Source organism: Sprattus sprattus (genome assembly GCF_963457725.1).
Source record: "Sprattus sprattus genome assembly, chromosome: 3".
Taxonomy (NCBI): Eukaryota; Metazoa; Chordata; class Actinopteri; order Clupeiformes; family Clupeidae; genus Sprattus; species Sprattus sprattus.
In genome coordinates, this window is record NC_137922.1 from 28,695,892 (window position 1) to 28,719,236 (window position 23,345).

At 44.0% G+C, this 23,345-nt stretch overlaps 1 protein-coding gene across 2 annotated transcripts in view; it reads right to left on the bottom strand.

Annotated features, from left to right (window-relative positions):
• Window positions 1–7,333: 7,333 nt before the first annotated feature.
• The window catches only part of ercc3 (excision repair cross-complementation group 3), a 46,782-nt gene continuing 30,770 nt past the window's right edge, over window positions 7,334–23,345 (bottom strand). For both annotated transcript variants that reach the window (XM_080834170.1, XM_080834169.1), the window contains exons 10-15: window positions 22,671–22,873; window positions 21,560–21,656; window positions 12,212–12,329; window positions 11,071–11,189; window positions 10,391–10,543; window positions 7,334–7,963 (exon numbers count right to left, since the gene is read on the bottom strand). In XM_080834170.1, the coding sequence (XP_080690296.1) occupies window positions 7,817–7,963; window positions 10,391–10,543; window positions 11,071–11,189; window positions 12,212–12,329; window positions 21,560–21,656; window positions 22,671–22,873 (837 nt within the window). In that variant the 3' untranslated portion in view covers window positions 7,334–7,816. The remainder of the gene's footprint in view (window positions 7,964–10,390; window positions 10,544–11,070; window positions 11,190–12,211; window positions 12,330–21,559; window positions 21,657–22,670; window positions 22,874–23,345) is intronic.

A 23,345-nucleotide genomic window follows, 5' to 3' on the forward strand; every position in this document is an offset into this window, starting at 1 on the left:
AGTCATTTGAGCACTTTGTCAGGGAGCTCAAACTGCTCGTTAAAGACTGTGACTATAGAAATAGTTGCTCAGTCAGGGGACCAGAGCTAACACTACGTAGATAAGGCAATTGATATGGCATGCTCCTACGAGCTAGCACAGGTGCAGCTAAAGGCTATGGCTAACGACAGCCATGAAGTGCACTCAGTACACCGCAAGGCGAGAAAGTCAGAGACGGTTAGATATACCAGCAGACAGGGATGTGCACAGGAATTTTGAAGGGCAGTTGCTCTGCCCAGGGAAAAAGGGGCAACACATTATTTTTGGTCACCGCCGCTGCCACGCCCACGTTCCCTGATCGCACATTTTGCCAACATCATTTTAAACTCTCACTAACCACCCTGCCACGCCCCCGTCATCTGATCGCAAATGTTGCCAATATCATTTCAAACTCTCACTAACCGTTGCTGCCACGCCCCCGTCCCCTGATCGCAAATATATATATTTCCTTCGGAGGGGCAACTTCAGTCGAGTAGGGCAAACGGGAAGTTGCCCGTGCAACCTTAGCCCACTCTTGTGCACGTCCCTGCCAGCAAAGCTTACGTCAGGAGGCCAAGCGAAGGCTCGAAGATGACTTACAAAGCATGTAGCGTGTGTGGAGTGCACCATCACAAACTATCTGAATGCCCAGTAAATGCCACATTCATGCCCAGCACCCCAATAAGGACTGACAGCCGTAAACTAACTGGCCAATACGGACAGCTATAGTGCCCTCCACAATTATTGGCACCCTTAGTGAATACGGGCAAAACAGGCTATGAAAAAATGTGTCTTTGCTGTTTATCCTCTTGGTCTTTTACTCAAAATATTCACAAAATTCTTAACTTTTCATTGAAGTAAAATTATGGAAAGAATTTACTTTTTTTGACATTAAATAAAATATTTTTCTCCAAAACATGGGTGCCAAATTAAGTCCTGGGGTCAGAAAGTCTCCAGAACTACCATCAGACGCCACTTACATCACCAAAAGTTGTTTTGGAGGGTTGCCAGAAAAAAGCCTCTGCTCTCGATCAACAACAAACTAAAGTCTGACTTTCAATGGACCGAGTTATATGGTCAGATGTGACCAAAATAAAGCTTTTTGGCAACCAACATCAAAGGTGGGTTTGGCGTAGACAGAAAGATTGCCGTACAGAAAAGCACCTCATACCCAATGTGCAGTATGGTGGCGGATCTTGAATGTTGTGTGGCTGTTTTTGTTCCAAAGGCCTTGGACATCTTGTAAGGATACATGTTATCATGGACTCCATCAAATACCAGCTGATATTAAATGAAAACTTAACAGCCCCCTCTAGGAAGTTTCAAATGGGCCGTGGTTGGACCTTCCAATAGGACAATGACCCGAAGCACACCTTAAAATTAACACAAAAATTGTTCACCGACTGCAGTATAAAGGTTTTGCCATGGCCATCACAGTCCCCCGACCTAAACCCCATAGAAAATCTGTGAAAAGAGCTGAAGCCGAGTCTACAAGCGTTGACCTAAGAATCTGAAGGATCTGGAGAAATACTGTATGTAGAATCCCGTGCCATGAGTTCACCAACCTCATCACGCATTACAGGAGAAGACTCAGAGCTGTTATCTTGGCAAAGGGAGGCTGCTCAAAACATTAAATTAAGGGGTGCCAAAGTTGTGGCACACCTGTTTTGGAGAATAATATTTATTTAATGTCAACATTTTCTTTTTCTTTTAATAATTTTACTTCAATGAAAAGGTAAGATTTTTGTGAATATTTTAAGTGAAAGACCAAGAGGATAAACAGCAAAGACATATTTTTTCATAGCCTGTTTTGGTCACATTCACTTAGGGTGCCAATAATTGTGGAGGGCACTGTATATTGGGTGCAGTTGCCCCTGCAAGGACAGCAAGCCCCTGTACAACAATACAATGCACAGTACAATAGAAATGGACGGCCAACATGCTGGAGTGGTGGCCAAAAAGGATGTACAGCAAGAAAGTGCTTCCAAAGGAGGAGATATGGGGGAATAGAGGGATGCCCAGCCGTTGATGAGTGAACTACGTGCAAACTTTGAAGGTATATTGTTTAACTGTAGCCTACTGCATACACACATATATGGCCAGTAGTCTTGCTTACGGCAAAAGTTTCTCCCACAACACGGTATTCTGCGTATGTTGCGAGTTAATAAAGCGCTATGGCAATGCGCTCGTCTGTGGGGACAGGCTTTCAGCAGCAAACCCATGCAGGCGACACAGCAGGGCCTATTAGTTGCCACAATTCTTTGAATCCTGACCTGGTTGGCCTGAAGTTTTCGACCCACAGCATATCTGAAGAGTCTGTTATAAGACCTGATGTGACAAAGTTTGAATGAGCTTTACACTCTCAGTGGAACAAGCTGAATTAATACAGAAATTGTTAAAAGAATAATAAGAGGGATAACAATACAGTACATCACTTGCATGCAATTTAGATAAAGGATTCAGACTACCATGGTATAAGAGGTTATTGATGATAAACTGGTATAATCTCATGTTTACAGTAATCTATAATAATACTTATTAGTGATACATTAGGATTAGGGTTGGTAGTAGTGTATATAAACACTACCGTTCAAAAGTTTGGGGTGAAGATGACATTAAATTAATCAGAAATACACTCTCTACATTGTTAATGTGGTAAATGACTATTCTAGGTGGAAACATCTGTTTTTTAATGAAATATCTACATAGGTGTATAGAGGCCCATTTCTAGCAACTATCACTCCGGTGTTCTAATGGTACATTGTGTTTGCTAATCGCCTTAGAAGACTCATGGATGACTAGAAAACCCTTGAAAACCCTTGTGCAATTATGTTAGCACAGCTGGTGAGAGAAGCTATAAACCCAAAGCACATCTCCAAATTATGCAACAACTATATAGGAAAGAAGCAGGCAGCTCGTATGCTGTCTGTAATGGAGTGGCCAGCGCTGTCACCAGATCTCAACCCCATTGAGCTGTTGTGGGAGCAGCTTGGCCGTATGGTACACAAGAAGTGCCCATCAAGCCAATCCAACTTGTGAGAGGTGCTTCAGGAAGCGTGGGGTGAAATTTCTACAGATTACCTCAACAAATGAACAGCTAGAATGCTAAAGGTCTCCAATGCTGTAGTTGCTGCAAATTGACCCTTTTTTGACGAAAGCAAAGTTTGAAGAACAACATTAATATTTCAAATAAAAATCATTATTTCCAACCTTGTCAATGTCTTGACTATATTTTCTATTCATTTTGCAACTCATTTGATAAATACAAGTGTGAGTTTTCATGGAAAACATGAAATTGTCTGGGTGACCCCAAACGTTTGAACGGTAGTATATATATATATATATATATATATATATAGGCTTTCATGGTGGGTTGGGGTATGTCCAAGTTCATGGTAAGTATATTTTTAATAGGTGAATTTCTTTGTTTTTAGCATTGCAGCAATGATTTTAGTATAACAATAAGGAATTTATGGGAAGCATGGAGTAAAGTACTGCAAACTTTGGCAATCATATTACACACTTCTGGAGCATGTCTAGACGGCGTGTGGAAATTATGTGTATCTGTTGTTTCTAATGTATTATATTTACACAGGTGGACGCATATGGACTGGTCCAGTCAGGAGACTGGGTATAGGTGAAGGTTTTAAACAAAAGGAGCTTCCATCCAATGGGGCGGAGAAGTCAATGGTCTAGTGTGTAATATTGTACTAGCTTTTTGCAGAATTTCAGGACCACAAGGAGGTGGGACAGGGACGTGCGGTCATATGAGGCATGGGAGGCAGAAAAGTAAAACAAAAATAATATATATATATATAAAATAAATATTCATATTTCTTTACTAATATGTGGTATGGGTGTAATTTCTGCATGATTCAGATCATTTTGAGCATTTTTATAATCAAAGTCGCTCAATTTGCGCATTTCCGGTTCCAGAAAACAGGGACCTGCGGTCAGGTGAGGCAGACGCATTGGTGTCTATGGGCAGGGGAGGTAGTGCCTCACCTCGGATTGCGCAATCGCTCCAAACTGGGTTTTGCATTCGTAGAACCTTTGAGGTGAGCTCAAAACGCATTGAAAAATCATGTAGGTGAGGCAGACAGTACCTCTGCCTCAATGAAAGGGGCATGCAAAAGCGGACTTGGTTCCGACGTTGGTCTTCTTCTACACTTCTACTTGACGGCGAAAATGGAAGATTGTATTGCTAAACTGAAGCAGTTCTCAAAACTGGACTTTCAGTCCAAACGTGAAATGATTAATAATGGGAGACTAATGCTGTAGCTAAAAGGTTTGCTTCAAAACGACGGGACAGAAGGTTTTGACATTTGCATTGGAGTGTTTCACGTTTCCCAACGAGACTACATATTCATGTGCAGCACGAACCTCGCTAAAGGCTGCTGGTGCAGGAAAGTTGCCTTGAAGTTGTTAGCAGACTAGGTGCTAATCCTGAGCTAAACTAGCCACTGACTGCAGTGCATTCGCTCAAAAAGAGGATGGAGATCGCGGGAGAAGACAACGGTTTTCCACTGAACTATACGGGTAGTCGTGAGTGGATTACTTTTGTTTCACCTCAAATTGACAGTTACGAGCTCAAACGAAAGTGCACCAACTTTAAATTATACTGGCCAGTAGAACATTTGGTATTGTGTGCTATGCTGTGTTTAACTGTTTGCTTGTTAATATGTTGTTTAAATAAATATGTAATTGTTGTTTTCTTAACCGGTGTAACAGGCCATAGTATACCCCCGGCCTGGACTATACCTGGGGTTGAAGGGGCCTAGGCTAGATTATACCCCGGGTATAATAGGGCCTAGGCCAAATTATACTCCGGGGTTTAAATTGGCCTAGGCCAATTCATACACCCTCGGGCCAGATTATACCTCCATGATATCAGAAGTGTTGAGTGATTTACACAAGAATTACTTAACTTTTCAACATTTTATTGGGGGTTCAGCTTTGTCAGGTAAGTTAAGTAAGAAAGCTAACTGACTTAAATCTTAAAACTCTAAAACATAGACTTTTATTACTTCAACCAGAAAAACTGAAAAAACATTAGACTTCCACAAAGCTCAAAGATTACTACGTCCTGAAACTTCAACTTCTAAGACTAGCAAGTCCTCACTACAATATACGTAAATGTTTAAAGTTAAACACTGAAAAATCAAAACTTCGACAAAGATTACTTCAACACTTCACATATCGACATCACATAACATAATCATTGATAGTTACTGGCTTTGTTTGATGGCTTGCGACCATCCATCTTCCTCTTGATCATATTCCAGAGGTTTTTTAATGGGGTTCAGGTCTGGGAATTGGGCTGGCCATGACAGGGTCCTGATCTGGTGGTCCTTTATCCATACCTTCACTGGCCTGTCTGTGTGGCATGTAGCATTGTTCTGCCTGCTGTAAAAAACACTCCTCAGAGTTGGGGAACATTGCCAGAGCATTTTTTATTTATTTTTTTTTTTTTTTAAATATTGTCATTTAAAGTATTTTTTTTGCAGAAAAATTACAATTGGTCAAATAACAAACTTGCTTCCTTTTGCTCTGGCAATGTTCCCCAACTCTGAGTAGTGGTTTTTACAGCAGAACAATGCTACATGCCACACAGCCAGGCCAGTGAAGGTGTGGATAAAGGACCACCAGATCAGGACCCTGTCATGGCCAGAAGCATCATTTATTCCTAATAAATTCAGTCGTAATAATACTATATTTATTCATTCAATTTTATTTATATAGCGAACAAAACTGTCAAATCTCAAGGCGCATATTTTTAGATAATGCCATATATAAAGCCGGTGAAACCCTTACCCTAACCCTTAGTCATTTGATTCTGTTATTCTTGGGGATAGAGGGTGGAGCAGTACTTCTCATTTGATGCTGTCATTCTTGGGGATAGAGGGTGGAGCAGTACTTCTCGACTCCGCTTCCGACTCCCCCACCAACAAACGCGCTGAGATACCCTTGAGACAGCAGCTATGATGTGGATCCAGATCATGGGTTCATAGATGATGTGGATGCAGATCATGGGTTCATAGATGATGTGGACAAGTGAGGGAAAGAAGTTCAGTAAAGGGTTAGGTTAGGCTAACCCTAGTTCAGTAAAGGGTTAGGGTTAGGCTAACCCTAGTTCAGTAAAGGGTTAGGTTAGGCTAACCCTAGTTCAGTAAAGGGTTAGGTTAGGCTAACCCTAGTTCAGTAAAGGGTTAGGTTAGGCTAACCCTAGTTCATTAAAGGGTTAGGTAAGGCTAACCCTAGTTCAGTAAAGGGTTAGGTTAGGCTAACCCTAGTTCATTAAAGGGTTAGGTAAGGCTAACCCTAGTTCAGTAAAGGGTTAGGGGTTAGGTAAGGCTAACCCTAGTTCAGTAAAGGGTAAGGGGTTAGGTAAGGCTAACCCTAGTTCAGTAAAGGGTTAGGTTAGGCTAACCCTAGTTCAGTAAAGGGGACAAGGGATCAGCGCTCCTTGGCCAAGTTTCAGAAAACTGAAACTGAATCTGAATGGCCTTCACATCATCCAGGTTTCCTGCACAAAACATCGCCACTTGCTTGTTCTTTCCCAGGCCATTTGCATTGATAATGTGATTACGCTACACAATCACCCCAAGCCCTGGTCTTATTCCTTTTTAATGAACCACTACAAATGTCTGAGAAGCCCTGTCACTGACCTATGTGTAGTCTACACAAGGACTGTCTGAGTGTGTGTGTGTGTGTCTGTGTAGGGTGGAGCTCCTGTCACTGACCTGTGTGTAGTCTACACAAGGACTGTGAGTGTGTGTGTGTGTGTCTGTGTAGGGTGGAGCTCCTGTCACTGACCTGTGTGTAGTCTACACAAGGACTGTCTGAGTGTGTATGTATGTGTATGTGTGTGTGTGTGCCCGATTGGGAAGGCAGTGTGATCTGGTATAACCAGATGAGGGGGCAGTAGTAAAAGGCGCATAAGGCCCCAGCTGGGCACTGGGTGATGGATCTCTGGGGGAGGCTGATGCTGGTAAATGGTGATGGGGGGGATAGATGGGTTAGGGCAGAAGGCCCCAGCTGGGGGATAGATGCTGGTAAATTGTGGGGTAAGGGTTTGGGCTAAGTTAATTCACCAAAAGATGAACACTTTTTACCCATCTTTATTATTTTATTTACCTTTGCCAATCATTGTGGAGGGGACTGGAGATGCTGGTATTTACCCTAGAGTCCTGGTAGTCGTGTGTGTGTGTGTGTGTGTGTGTACCTCACTCTTTCCACCGGAGTGTTTAAATCACACACTTGTTCTGTTTCAAAATACTCCTTTTATTTTTAATTCAGGACACATACAGTAGACAGTGGGACAAGAAATACATCAATACAATACTCAATACACACCAGCTGAGTCTAAGACTGGAGACTAACCAAATCAGTTGAGAATGAAGAACAAAACAATGACTCCAAAAACGGACGCCATCAGCACACCGTCTGTGCTGGGGGGGGGGGGGGGGGGGGGGGGGGCGGGGGGGGGATAGGTCACGTCCTCTCGCCGTCTAGGAAACATCCTGTGTCCTCTGCTGCACCTCTGAAGACCTCTGTAGAGAAGTAGCTCCTCCGCAGTTTGCCATTCAGAGGGGTGGTTTGCCATTCAGAGGGTTAGTTTGCCATTCAGAGGGGTGGTTTGCCATGGCAGAGGGGTGGTCTGCCATTCAGAGGGGTAGTTTGCCATTCAGAAGGGTAGTTTGCCATGGCAGAGGGGTGGTTTGCCATGGTGAAGGGGTGGTTTGCCATTCAGAGTGGTGGTCGTTCATTCAGAGGGGTAGTTTGCCATTCAGAGGGGTTACTTGCGGAAGCGTTTGAAGAGAGGGTGGAGATGCTGGCCTGCTGCTGCACCCGCTGCTCTTCTGCCCCGCCCGTACTGGTACTCCATGTAGAACGCATCATCTGCCCCCGACATGGAGCTCATCGCACCCGGACGCCTCGAGAACTGGCAACCAGAGAGATAGATAGAGGGAGAGAGGGAGAGAGAGTGATGGATAGATGGATAGACAGAGGGAGAGAGAAAGAGAGAGAGAGGGAGAGATGGGGAGGCAGAGGGAGAGAGGGAGATGGAGAGGCAGAGGGGGAGCGGGATAGATGGATAGACAGAGTGAGAGAGAAAGAGAGACAGAGAGGGAGAGATGGATAGACAGAGGGGGAGAGAGAGATGGATAGCCAGAGGGAGAGAGAGATGGATAGATTGAGGGAGAGAAAGAGGGACAGAGAGAGATGGATAGACAAAGGGAGAAAGAGAGATGGATAGAGGGAGAGAGATGGATAGAGGAGGAGAGAGAGATGGATAGAGGGAGAGAGAGATGAGAGAGAGAGGGAGAGAGAGATGGAGAGGGAGAGAGAGATGAGCGAGAGGGACAGAGAGATGCACAGAAGAAAAAAAAGCAAGATGTCAGAACAATGACCAAGGAATGGATGGAGCAAAAAAGTTGAACGCAGGAAATACAAACACACACACTGTATGAACACATGGGGAGGAGAAGGAGGGTTAGTTTATATAGGGATGGATGTGCTACGCCATGCTAAAAGTCTTATAGCTCCATTAAGAAGGGGTCTGTCTTAAAGAGCCTTCCAGAAACCCAGATGTTCATCTCTTAAGGAAACTCTGACTTGAATGTATGTATGTGTGTTAATCATAGGCCTTAAGTGAGCTGAAACATGATGTTTCTGTCTCTGTTCTTAAGTGCTGACATTTCTATCTCTGTGTATGTGCTTAAAAGTGTACCTTCTGTGTGTGTGTCCGCGTAGGCAAGGGCTGATAAGAAGAACTAGTAGTCCTTCCTTTCTGCCTTGTTGATGCATTACGTTGCAAAAAGCATAATAAGATGTCCACGGACGTCAGAGACCCACCACGTGGTTATCCTTGCTGGCAAAGCGTTTTGGCATCAGAGAACGCTAACTCCTTTGTAACTTTACAACTCCTTTGCTAACTCTATTGTGATGCCCCGGCATTGCCGTGCTGTTAGGGGTTACTCCTCTTCCTCCCGCTAGGCTCTGTGGTTGCTATGTGTTCATGTCTCATGTGTGTGTGTGTGTGTGTGTGTGTGTGGTGCTCTTAAACACTAGGCTCTGTGGTTGCTATGTGTTCATGTCTCCTGTTCTCCGTTCAACCTGTAGGAGGAGCTGAGTTACAGGCTGTGGCTAATGAGGGGTGGGGCTCCATGTGATGGCCATCAGTATAAAGCCGGTGTCCCGGAACCTCAGTGGAGTTGTCTTTCCTGCTCTGGCCTGACTATGATCGCTGCGCCGGTACTTTGTTCATATACATCTTTGTTTCGAATTTTTGATTTGGCTTAAGTACAGTGCCAATTTTGTAGTCATTCTTTATTGTTCAATAGGTTATAGTTTCCATACGTTTAGCTTGCTGACTTCTTTAATTTGGTTCTTCCAGTAGTTAAAGTAATTTTCCTTATTCCTTTCTTTTAGCCGTTTCAGTTTTGAAGCAATGTTTGAGTCTTTTTTTGGTGAGCCCATGTTTTTGGACTAGATAGTTGAAGGGGTCTCTCTCTGGGTGTCCACCCCTCAGTTGGGCAGCAGTGCAGTGGTACTTGTATTGTTTGCTTTTTTGCAGATGGTGCCAAAATTTTGCTGCTCTCTAGTGTGTGTCTAGAAGGAGTGGGTATCTTCCCAACTCTGCTCTACACGCTATGTTAGGGCAACTCCTGTTTACACCCAGTATGTGTGCAGGCAGTATCCTCGAGGTGTGCCTGACCCAGGTGTGTGGGAATGTACGGGTTTGAGTAACTGAGGCCTCCCGCCTCCCATCTCGCCGCTGACCACCTCGTCCTCATGGAGAGGTGTGTGTGTGTGTGTGTGTGTGGGTTTGAGTACCTGAGGCCTCCCGCCTCCCATCTCGCCGCTGACCACCTCGTCCTCATGGAGAGATGTGTGTGTGTGTGTGTGTGTGTGTGTGTGTTTGTGTGTGGGTTTGAGTACCTGAGGCCTCCCGCCTCCCATCTCGCCGCTGACCACCTCGTCCTCATGGAGAGGTGTGTGTGTGTGTGTGTGTGTGTGGGTTTGAGTACCTGAGGCCTCCCGCCTCCCATCTCGCCGCTGACCACCTCGTCCTCATGGAGAGGTGTGTGTGTGTGTGTGTGTGTGGGTTTGAGTACCTGAGGTCTCCCGCCTCCCATCTCGCCGCTGACCACCGCGTCCTCATGGAGAGGTGTGTGTGTGTGTGTGTGTGTGTGTGTGTATGTAATGTTGGGCCTTAGAGGGAGGGAGGTGTGTGTGTGTGTGTGTGTGTGTGTGGGGGTTTGAGTACCTGAGGTCGGCCTCCTCCCATCTCGCCGCTGACCACCTCGTTCTCATGGAGAGGTGTGTGTGTGTGTGTGTGTGTGTGTGTGTGTGTGTGTTTCAGTACCTGGGGTCTCCCTCCTCCCATCTCGCCGCTGACCACCTCGTCCTCCGCGTCTAGGTCCGAGGCCGCCACCACCTTCTGCAGGAGCATCTGCTGCTCCTCACGAGAGGAGAACATCAGATCCTCCTCATCCATCCCTGCCATCTTAGTGATCACCTAAGAGATGGAGAGAGGAGAGAGGGAGAGAGAGGGAGAGCGAGGGAGAGCGAGGGAGAGCGACGGAGAGAGAGGGAGAGAGAGGGAGAGAGAGGGAGAGAGAGGGGGAGAGAGGGAGAGAGAGGGGGAGAGAGAGAAAGAGGGAGAGAGAGTAAATTTAACAGCTATCCCTCCATTAATAGAGTCGCGTATTGTGCAGCGAGGACGAGGCATTCCTCACATTCTCCACTAAGGTATGAAAGCCTCTCTTTACTTCTCGCTAGCAGGAACTCAGGGAGGACCTCACCAATATAAAACTAGTTTCTCCTGATGGCCACACTGTGGGTGCTCTGTCTCCACTCAACTCTAACTCCAGGTATTACTCTCGGTCTCCCACATCTGCTGTCATGGAGGTGTGTGTGTGTTTGTGTGTTTGTGTGTGTCTTATATAATTTCAAAACTGTTTATTACTGCCCTGTGTGTGTGTGTGTGTGTGTGTGTGTGTGTGTGTGTGTGTGTGTGTGTGTGTCTGTGTGTAGGGTCCAGACCTTGAAGCTGTAGCCCTGGTCGACGAGGAAGCGCTGTCTCTTGGTGGAGTAGGCCATCTCCTGAGTGTCCTGAGACACCAGCGAGTAGAAGTAGGCGTTGTACTCCTCCGCTACCATCCCTACGGCAACCACGCGCAGGAGGGGTGTAAACAATAACAACATCATCATCATCATTACCATCATCACCATAATCATCATCAACATTACCATAAGCTATAACATCATATGTAAATATACCAAAACAGACGATAAATAACTGTAATAACTGTTACTGTAATTTTAACATTCCAAAACAATAATAAAACTAAAATATACAGAACACTTTCAAAACATTTATTGTCATATAGGTCTGACCGGCATCACCACTAAGAGAAAGAGTACCGAGTCAACTAGGCTGGCAGACTTGGAATGTCCAGGCTGTCGCTCTAACTGATTCATGTCAGAGGTTTATTAAGTGTGTTATGGTCCGCCCTTACCACAACATAAAGAAGAGGCGGACAATAGATTGACAACCTGGGCCCTGTTCGTCGTACCTAATACAAATAATTCCTTCGTACAAGTGATTCCTTGTCGGCTGAATCGGTAGCGTTTGTACAAGAACTCATCATGATTTAATAACGGATCATGCTGATCGAGACAAACTCTCTCCCCATGAAACGCTAATCTAACTAATAATATATCGCTCCTTTGCCAATGGGATCTCTGAGGAAGGGAGCTGCCATTTTTTTTCCGGGGGAGTGGCAAGCTTATCCAGCTCACTAAAGCTGTTAGCCTGCGCTGGAGCAGGTTCAAGTTTATTGATGCGTTGCTATGGTGATTTAGCCAAAGTTGCTTCGATGAACCAAAGAGGCGGACTTATGCTATCTTATCCTGAAAATGATCTTGGTAACTCGCTAAACGAGGTATGACGAATAGGGCCCAGGGCAAGATACAGAACTAACCTCCATCAACCTGCATGGTCCTCAAAACTCCTGCAGCAACCCTTAACCCCTCACCCCTCAGATGACCCTAATCCTAACCCCTCACCCCTCAGATGACCCTAACCCCTCACCCCTCAGATGACCCAAGCCTTAACCCCTCAGATGACTGCATTCAAATACCCAAAATTATTACGAAATGTGGTGCATGTTTCCATGGTTACCTTTTTTGGCGCGGAGGACTCTGCCGAGCCTCTGAGCTTCCTGCCGGCGAGAGCCACCGTGAGAAGAGATCTGGATGAGAACGTTCGCCTCGGGCAAGTCAAAGGAAGTGTCACCCACCTGGGAGATGAGGAGAGACAGGAGAGAGAGATGAGGAGAGGGAGAGAAAGAGAGAGAGGAGAGAGATGAGGAGAGACAGGAGAGAGCGATGAGGAGAGAGAGATGAGGAAAGAGAGAGATGAGGAGACAGGAAAGAGAGGTGAGGAGAGAGAGAGAGCGATATCGTAGGTGACAAAGAGACAGATTGATAATATTCTTTAAACTGATAAAGAGACATATTGCTGAAAGAATCTTTTTCATTAAATATATTATATATATATAAAAGGCAGAGGGTTATCCACACAATTTAAAGGTTTAAGCACAGGATCAAAGGCTGAAATCTCAAACGCTTACTTTAATTTGTGTTGCAGACAAAACATCACTTCACATGCATTAACACACACACACACGTTCGGGATCAAGAGGAACAGTAGGGCGCGCACACACAGATACACCCACACACACACAAACACACGTAAGTAACACAAAGTTGGTTCTTGGAAATGTTATGTGAGAAGTCTGAAATTATAAGGGTAAGGGTTAGACGCAGATCAAGCTGTTGCTGCTGACAATAGAACATAAAAGTTCTCTCTGGACCAGGGGTTCCATTAGCCAATATTTACCATTTTCCCCCCAGTAAAATTATTAAAAAAACAATTAAAATGTCCGGTAGTAACACTCAAACTAAAATACAAAAACATACCCTTAAACAGTACATTTGTGTTTAAAGCAAATAAATCAATAACGGAAATATATTTATCAAATTTTATTGATTATTGTAACGGAAGTCAAAAAATCCATCCAATTCCTAGACAGCGTGGGGTGAGAGTGGAATAATCCAATCACATTTCATTCTCTGTGAAGCTTTATCCAATCACGTTTCATTCTCTGTGATCCTTTATCCAATCACGTTTCATTCACTGTTATCCTTTATCCAATCACGTTTCATTCTCTGTGATCCTTTATCCAATCACGTTTCATTCTCTGTGATCCTTTATCACATCACGTTTCATTCTCTGTGTTGCTTTATCTAATCACGTTTCCTACTGTGTTGCTTTATCTAATCACATTTCCTACTGTGTTGCTTTATCTAATCACGTTTTCTACTGTGTTACTTTATCTAATCACGTTTTCTACTGTGTTACTTTATCTAATCACGTTTTCTTCTGTGTTGCTTTATCCAATCACGTTTCCTTCTCTGTGATGCTTCAGCCTGAACATCCACAGTATCGGCATACACATCACAATGATTTTGGTTGGCATACACTTCATGATGATCTGCCAACCAAAGTGTTGAATATGTTTGATCAGCGGTAACGTGATGGCAACTCTAACCCTAGATGGCTGGCCCTCAATCCCAGCGACCTTAAGAAGGATAAATAGGATTATTCACTTTCCTGGACGGCTGCTGTGCCCCCAAACCACGTTTTGCTCATGAAACAAGAGTTCTGCTCATGAAATAAGAGTTTTATGGGATTATCTCAGGGCATGGCACCATTGCTTTGATTAGAGTGTGTGTGTGTGTGTGTGTGTGTGTGTGGCTGGGCAGTGGGTATAGTGGTTGAAATAGGTTGTTGGGTATGAGTGTGTGTGTGTGTGTGTGTGTGTGTGTGTGTGTGTGTGTGTGTGTGTGAGTATATGCATGTGACAGTGAGCAGACTGGCCGCTGTGAGAAGTCTCCAACCAAAAGCATGTGGAGTTTAAGAATCTATTCCTGAAACATGTGGAGTTGGAGGCTATAACTTGCAGGTTGTGCAAGGAATCTGTAAGAAAAGTGCACGTAACTGGTTACGCCCATCTCTGCCGTGCGGTTTCCACATCACCAACGCACGTAACTTGGATCTCTAGGAACCCCTAATCTGCAGTAGACTATAATCTCTCTGCAGGGCTGATCCGGGTCAGCTGGGGCCCACCAACTACCGGAGAGTTCAAACTGATCATTTAACAACGAACAGTAAAGCACTGCTTTCTGGGGAAACACAATGTGTTACTATTCCTGTGTGTAAACTCGTTACTATTCATTTACATTTTACATTTACATTTAGTCATTTAGCAGACGCTTTTGTCCAAATCGACATACAAGGGAAAGAACAGTCAAGCTACGAGCAATAGAGACCTAGTGTAACAATAAATACTACTCTACATAAGAAATAGAAAGACAAAATAGAAAAGAAAAAAGAAGTGCAGGAATCTCCTGCAGGGCTGATCAGGGTCAGCTGGGGCCCACCAACTTCGCAGAGTTCAAACTGATCATTTAACAACGGACAGTAAAGCACAGCTTTCTGGGGAAACACACCACCAGATTGACGATTGGCACCCAAAAGACTGCAGGCTCCATGAGGTTGTGTTAGTGTGTTCATGCATGTGTTCCTTCCAGCAGTCTCCATTAGGTCCATGTGTTAGTGTTCATTCAGTCTCTATGAGTGTCTTTGACTGAGTGTGAATGTGTTACTATTCCTGAATGAATGAATGTGTTACTATTCCTGTGTGAATGAATGCGTTACTATTCTTGCACGTCCTTGTCTGTGTGTTTGCTCTCGTTTGAGCCAGATTCACACAGGCATGACTACATTCCTTCCATTTTCTCCCTCCCTCTCGCTCCCCATCTCTCTCTGTCTTTCTTGCTCTCTCTCTGCCTCCCTCCCTCTCCATCTCTCTGTCTTTCTCTCTCTCTCCCTGTCTGTCTGTCTGTCTGTCTGTCTGTCTGGTACTTTAGTTCTAAGTAGTAGGAGTAGTAGCTACTTCTGTCTGTCTGTCTGTCTGTCTGTCTGTCTGTCTGTCTGTCTGTCTGTCTGTCTGTCTGTCTGTCTGTCTCTCGCTCCCCATCTCTCTCTGTCTTTCTTTCTTGCTCTCAATCTCCCTCCATCTCTCTCCGTCTTTCTCTCTCTCTCATTGGCACCATTCATTATCTCTGGGCAACGGGACAGACTATCCAGTGTACATGGTTAGGGTTAGGATTGGGTACACGGTTAGGGTTAGGATTGTGTACAGGGTTAGGGTTAGGATTGGGTACACGGTTAGGGTTAGGTACACGGTGCCGGTGAAAGGAGTTTCCAGTGAGACTATCCAGTGTACACGGAAGCCCCCCTTAAATGTTCTTTAGCCCCCCCAAAATTATTTGGCATTATTGGCTTAAAAAAAAAAAAAAAAAACATTTAATTAAACTATTGTTTCTCACATGGACACATTATTTATAACTCTAAAATGCTACATATGTGCGTTCGTTCATATCTGTATATGTTTATGTTCAATAATATCAGTCCCTATAGAATGTTGTTGTTTATAATCATCTAATGCTAGTGAATCCTTGTTTGACTTGATTATAGTGAATGCATTGGGTGCCTTCCATTTCAGCCCATCATACAATATTTATCACTTGATAATTAAGATGAAGCCTACTTGAAATGTGTTTTTAAATTTTTGTTATTCATTTTTTTGCCATTGAATATACAGTACTGTGCAAAAGTTTTAGGCAGGTGTGAAAAAATGCTATGAACTAAGAATGCTTTGAAAAATGTAAACAATAAATGTTTATTTTTTATCCATTTACATGGTAAGACTGAGCACAGCAACAAGACACAACGTAGTTATACTGCATCAGCAGGGTCTCTCCCAGACAAAGATTTCAAAGCAGACAGGGGTTTCGAAATGTGCAGTTCAAGCTCTTTTGAAGAAGACGTTGAGGATCGTAGACGCAGTGGTCAGCCAAGGAAACTTAATGCAGCTGATGAAAAACACATCAAGCCTATTTACCTTTGAAATCAGAAGATTTCAAGCAGTGGCATCAGCTCAGAACTGGCAGAAACCAGTGGTACCCAGGTACAGACATTTACTGTCCGGGGAAGTCTGGCCAGAAGTGGTCTTCATGGAAGAGTTGCAGCCAAAAAGCTCTACCCCGACAAGGAAACAAGGCCAAGTGACTGAACTAAGCACGAAAACATAGAAACTGGGGTGCAGAAACATGGCAGAAGGTGCTATGGACTGATGAGTCAAAATTAGAAATATTTGGCTGTAGAAGAAGGCAGTTTGTTCGCCGAAGGGCTGGAGAGAGGTACAATAATGAGAGTCTGCAGGCAACAGTGAAGCATGGTAGAGGTTCCTTTCCAGTTTGGGGCTGCATTTCTGCATGTGGAGTTGGAGATTTGGTCAGGATGAATAGTGTCCTCAATGCTGAGAAATACAGGCAGATACTAATCCATCATGCAATACCATCAGGGAGGCGTATGATTGGCACCAAATGTATTCTGCAGCAGGAACATAACCCCAAACATACAGCCAATGTCATTAACAACTATCTTCAGCTTAAAGAAGAACAGAGAGTCCTGCAAGTGATGGTATGACCCCCACAGAGCCCTGATCTCTACATCATCGAGTCTGTCTGGGTTTACATGAAGAGACAGGAGAATTTTAGGAAGCCTACATCCACAGAAGATCTGTGGTTAGTTCTCCAAGATGTTTGGAACAATTTACCAGCCGAGTTCCTTCAAAAACTGTGCGCAAGTGTATCTGGAAGAATTGATGCTATTTTGAAGGCAAAGGGTGTTCACACCAAATATTGATTTAATTTAGAATTTTCTTCTGTTCCTTCACTGCATTTTGTTAATTTATGAAGAATTGATGAAAATAAACTGTTAACACTTCCATTTTTGAAAGCATTCTTAGTTTACAGCATTTTTTCACACCTGCCTAAAACTTTTGCACAGTACTGTATATTTGACACTGAACTAGTTCATCTTTATGTCAGTGTTATAGTGTCCAGTGCAGGCACGTGCAGAGGGGGGGGCTAAGGGGGCTTGAGCACCTGCCCCTTTTGCCTTTGATGCCCAAAGTGCCCTTTTGTCAGAGTGTTTTTTTATTATTATTATTTTTATTATTATTTTTTTAATTTGTGTGTGAAAATCCGTCTGTGCGGCCCAAAATAATAATAAATGTAACGAAATGATAATAATTTAGATCTACCTTGGTCGGTCACATGATCCACAACGTGCCCTCACTCTGCCCTGACGTGCCCTGCTGACCGACGCCTCGGATAAGTTTCTCTGGAGCTCCCGTTTTCTAGGTAAGCCGAGTAGCCTTGTGATGCCAGATGTGCCATGATGACTCGGGAATAACTCGGTGTAAAGTTTGCTATAGGGGCTTATATGCCTCTCTCTTGTACGTCGCTTTGAACAAAAGCGTCTGCTAAATGATTGCATGCAGATATGAGCCAAAAATAGTTGATTTACTCCCGTAAATAAACTTCTCAATGTATGAAGTTTGTATCGATTAATATACAGCGTGGTCTTTAAATCTGAGAGCATTTTCGTTCATTTCACGTATTTGTATTGGTTGGTGAATTTTGGTAACGTTATTTCGTATCAATCAGAGAGAGAGAGAGAGAGGGCCAGATAGCGAGAGCGAACAGAAGTCTTTGAGCAGAAGAAACAAGAGGACGAGTGCGAGAACTTAAACTGAAACACAGGGAATTTCTGATAGCAACAGTGTATTTGAGTGCGACAACTTAAACTGAAACGGCATTTCTGCAAGCAACAGTGTATTTGAGTGCAGACAATCCGTTTTGAGCAGGATCTCTCCCCCCCTTTCTCTCTCTCTCCATCCGTCTCACTCCCTCTCTCACTCTCTCTATCTCTCACTCCCTCCCTCTCTCTCTCCATCCATCTCACTCATTGAAAATTGTATGTTGAAATGGACCCACATTGACTATAAACATTGCACCCTTTTGACAACTTTCATACTCACAGTGAAACACAGCTGTCTACTACAGTACTTGCTGCCTGTAAAATTATAGTTTAAAGGCCTTGTTCCCATATAGTTCAAGGCCTCATTTAAAACCTAATGAGTATGCACCTGTTTGAGAAATGGATGTACAGTATGTGTGTGTGTGTGTGTGTGTGTGTGTGTGTGTGTGTGTGTGTGTGTGTGGGTGTGTGGGTGTGTGTGTGTGTGTGTGTGTGTTGGTAGCTGTGGGGACACTGTAATGTGTCTGGGGGTATAAACCAACCCCTTGTGACAACACTGTCCTATAGTGTGAAATTAACTCAGCGTCACACTGGTGGAAATGACCGTCACACCAGTGGACATAGGCTATAGAAAAGGCCTAGATAAATACATTTTTACAAATCCGTGCTACATGTGCCCCCTTTTTAACTTTGAGCACCTGCCCCTCCAAAGGTCTCTGCACGGCCCTGGTCCAGTGAGCATAACATATCACTGGTATGTAAAAACTACACGGACAACAAAATAGATATAAATGTTGATCAAAATCTTATTCCCATCTGCCCATAATAAAACAAGTTAACAAAGTTGACACTGTTAGGTCCCTTCTCCACCCATAGTGTCGAAATGAGCATTAAATATCACTGATAGCCCATGTTAAACTACACGGACAACAAAATGTTTTTTTTTATAAACATTTGTTTATTGAAACACATCATATGAAGTAGCATAGATACATTACAATTAGCTGTGTGATCCATCTTCTTTTTTTTTATAGACAAGACATGTAAAAAATAAAATTGAAAATTAAAATTAAAATAAAGAGATACAAGAAAGAAAAATATACACAACTTAAAGACCCACCCACGCTCCCATCCCATGTTGGTCCACCTTCCTCTATCAATGTATCGAATCAGTCAAAGTGTCTGTATGTAACAGTTAAACTGGTACTGGTACTTTAGTTCTAAGTAGTAGGAGTAGTAGCTACTTTATCCAAATATGAGAGGAGAGGCTGCCATGAAGTGTAGAAATTCCCAATTGACCCTCTAAGTGAGAATTTTATCTTCTCCAGCTTAAGGAATGACATGAGATCATTCTCCCAAGACTTATCTGCTGGGGGTTTGGGTGACTTCCAGTGTAGAAGGATACATCTGCGGGCAATCAGAGAGGCAAATGCTAAAACATTTAATTTCGGTTTACTAAATTGAAAGTGGTTCAGGGGTACTCCAAATATGGCAATAAGTGGACAGGGAGTGATATCTGCATCTAGAGCCTCAGAAATAATCTTGAAAAAGTTCTTCCAGAATCCTGTTAGTTTTGAGCACAACCAGAAGGTATGGGCTAAGTCAGAGGGGACAAAGGCACATCTATTACAGGCATCACTCGTGCCAGGGAAAAACTTTGCCAATTTGGCTTTGCTGAAGTGCATTCTGTGCAGTACTTTGTACTGTATTAAGTTAAGGCGGGCGCAGGATGAAGAATAATTTACTTGTAATTTGGCCCTGTCCCACCAGGGGTCTTGAAATGGGACTCCTAGCTCGTTTTCCCATTGCTGTTTAGCTCTGACCAGCGGCGAGGGGTTGAATTGAAGAATATCTGTGTATAACTTAGACACCATCCTTATCAGGCTTTCAGGTCTGTCAAGAATTGTCGGTAAGTCTGCTGGCAGAGATGGGAATGTGCTGCAATTATCTTTGACAAAACTGCGAACCTGGAGGTAGCGGAAGAAGATGCCATGGTGTAAGTCATGCTCTTGGGCCAAACTTTTAAAGTCGATAAATATCCCATTTAAAAACAGATCTCGGAATGATGTGATACCTTTCTCCTTCCAAAGTGTAAATGTAGAGTCAAGTTTAGAAGGTAAAAAAATATGATTATTGCATAATGGTAGCCTGACGATGTCATACTCATAATTCTAGTCAGAATATGAGTCTGAGTCTGCTCCATTGAGCTGTGATTATGGGGCATGTTTCAACGAACCAGGAAAGAAAATGCATCTTCGCTCAATTGGATACCTAGAACCAATCAGAGCAACGTAGTATGACCATCTGATACATTAAACTTTTACCGGATCACGTAGGAAGGACGGCAAAAACATTTTTTCGATCGACAAATGCCCTAATCGCGTTTCTCTGTTCCTCTTTCAAAATGAATGCCCTGTCAATATCTGTGAGATATGCTTGATCACGTTAAACTTATTAGCAGCGAGGCTAGCTAGCTAGCTACTATGTGTTTCAATGGATTTTTGGTGTAAGTGTTAGCAATAACCTAAACATAATGGTCTAGAGAGCTTTAGTTAAGACCAACAATATTCTGCAACATTCGTGTAATGTCAATTTAGACATTAAAAAAGTTGTGTAGATAGCTTAATTCAAATAAAATATTTCCCACTAACAGGCTCACGAGACGCTGCCATCTTTGTTGGATTTCGAATCTACCGCTTGATCATCTGTCCATCATCGTATAAAGCCCGCCCTGGCACTTTGATTGGCTGTACTGTTTTCGACCAGGAAAAAATTCTCCCCAACGGTCGAAGAGCCAGACTGAACTTCCCGACCAAAATTTCAGTCTGGTATCCAGGCTAGCATAAATGAGGATGAAATTGTTTAGTTGGAAGTGTTTGCGAAGCTGTGTCCATACTTTCAAGGTTGACAAGATTACAGGGTTCGAAGTATAGTTTGTGGCTGAGAATGGTAAAGGGGAGCATGTCAGAGCTACAAGTGAGGAGGTGGGGCAGGAGAGGGACTCCATTTTACACCAGTCCAACTCACTCTCATACCACCAGCTGAGTATTTTTTGTATGTTTGCTGCACAGTAGTAGAACATGAAATTTGGTAAGCCTAGGCCACCCTCTTGTCTTGCAGCCTGCAGAGCGCATTGCCTGCAGAGCACATCAAAATGTAAATGTTGATCAAAATCGTATTCCCTTCTGCTCATAATTAAACAAGTAAACAACTCAAAAGTTTACACTTTCCCTTTAAGAATTAGGATTTGGGAGCGGATATAAAAGCTTGTTTATCCGTCTTTCCTTTACAAGCAGGACAATTATTTCTCTCTCTTTATTTGAGAAACATACATATTTGTGTCGTCAAATTTCACTGTGACCCTGAAATTCTCTCTTTTGTGTTATCATATACTGAATGCAAGCAAAACTACAGAGCAAAATCACACTCTTTCTGACTAAACCAATCCATGAACTGTCTGAAACAATGGATATCTGTGGCCCCAAATGGGCCCCCAAAAAATTGCCGCGTGCGCAAACATACAACTCCCCTTGGGGCTAAGCCCCCCCTTTCTTTGAACCCTAGAAACGCCCCTGCTCTATATGATGAATGAAGGGTGAAACTAGGGTTAGCTAACCTGATCAGTCGCAACACAACATTACAGTTGGCAAGACGGCACATCAAACAACGTGAAAAGGTTGGCCTAATTTGAGTCGGTCGGGTTATGGCAAACCACACACACACACACACACACACCTACCTCATTTTAAAGGACAGCCTCAGAATGGGTGTGTGGATAAGGCAGGCAGTTACCTTGGAGATAAAGATGGTGTTGATCTTGGGATTGTGTTTGAAGTTCTGCAGAATCTGCATTCGCTCTCCTTGTGACGTGGGTCCATAGATGTAGGGTCTGCCAGGGGTCAGAGGTCAGGGGTCAAAACAAATAACAGATGGTGACATCACTGATGTGATCACGTCCCACTCAACACACATTGACATCACTGATGAGATCATGTCCCACTCAACACATTGACGTCACGTGTTGAGGGGGAGACACAGTCACGTGTTGAGGGGGAGACAGTCACGTGTTGAGGGGAACACAGTCACGTGTTGAGGGTGAGCGAGCTGAAGAGGCTGGCAGGGTCATGCAGGCACCTGGGGACGGGAACCAGTTCTTCTCCTCTCACGACCTCTCTCAACTAGCCTGTGTCCTGATAAGACCTCTCAGAGGAAGTACTGAGTAAAGTGTGTGTGTGTGTGTGTGTGTGGATAAGAAGAATTAGGGCTATTGGCGCCTTTTAAACAAGGATTAAGAAATAATTATGGGTGTTTTCAGTGAACAAAGCCAGCATAGTGCCTAGCGTGTGCTGAATGAGTGCCTAGTGCTGTGTTGTGGTGTGTGTGTGTGTGCGTGTGCTGAACGAGTGCCTAGTGCTGGGAGCTAACCCTATCCCTAGAGTGCTGGGAGCCGAGGATCGAGGTCTCTCTAGGGGCTGGGGCGCTTCAAAGTCTTAGCCTGGAGATCAGTCTAACCCTAACCCTGGATATCAGACTCATCTGGAGATCAGACTCATAAGCAGCAAAACACAAATAATCCATCAAACAAACAAATAAACCAACGATCAGCAAATTAACCCCCCATCCCCCCCCCAACCTTGATGTGAGTGTGACACTATAGAGAGAGCAGGGTAAGAGTACTTGTTGAGACGGATGGATGTGAGTTCGAAACTATAGAGAGAGGAGTGTGAGTGTGGGTGTCTGTACTTGTTGAGGCGGATGGCACTATAGAGAGAGGAGGCAGGGTTAGGGGTTAGGGGTCATACTTGTTGAGGCGGATGGCTGATGTGAGTGTGAGTGTGTGTGTGTGTGTGTGTGTGTGTGTGTGTGTGTGTGTGTGTGTGTGTGTGTGTGGGGGTGGCTGTACTTGTTGAGGCGGATGGCGTATTCCTTGAGAGCGAAGACGTTGTCGGCGAAGACGATGATCTTGTCGTTGCGGCGCTCGTGGAAGCGGATGAGGAACTGGCAGGCGCGGAACTTGTTGGGGTTCATGGTGTAGAGCAGAATACGCTTCTTCGTCTTGATGGCCACGTACTCCCGGTAGAACTCCGGCGACATAGGGCACCACACCTTCAGCACGCACGCGCACACGCACACGCACACAGATGTTTAGGTAAGCTGCTACTGCTACTACTTTTGCTAGACACACTGTAATCTGTAAACAGTGGATCACATAAAGAAGTGCTATTTATGACTCTGCTAATTGATGTCAATGCTAAGCACAGCATTAAAAGCCCCGCTGATAACAGACCAATAGACCAACCAGAAATGATCTAACCTCTACCAAACTAACCCTAACCTCTACCAAACTAACCCTAACCCCTACAAAACTAACCCTAACCCAAACTAACGCATTCAAACTGCATGAGTCAAACCCCTGTTGCGTTATTCATGTTATAACTGGAGCAGCGGTCAAGCACTGGGCCTGTCTGACTGACTGCACTGGGCCTGTCTGTCTGACTGCACGTCTGTCTGTCTGACTGCACGTCTGTCTGTCTGACTGCACGACTGACTGACTGACTGCACGACTGACTGACTGACA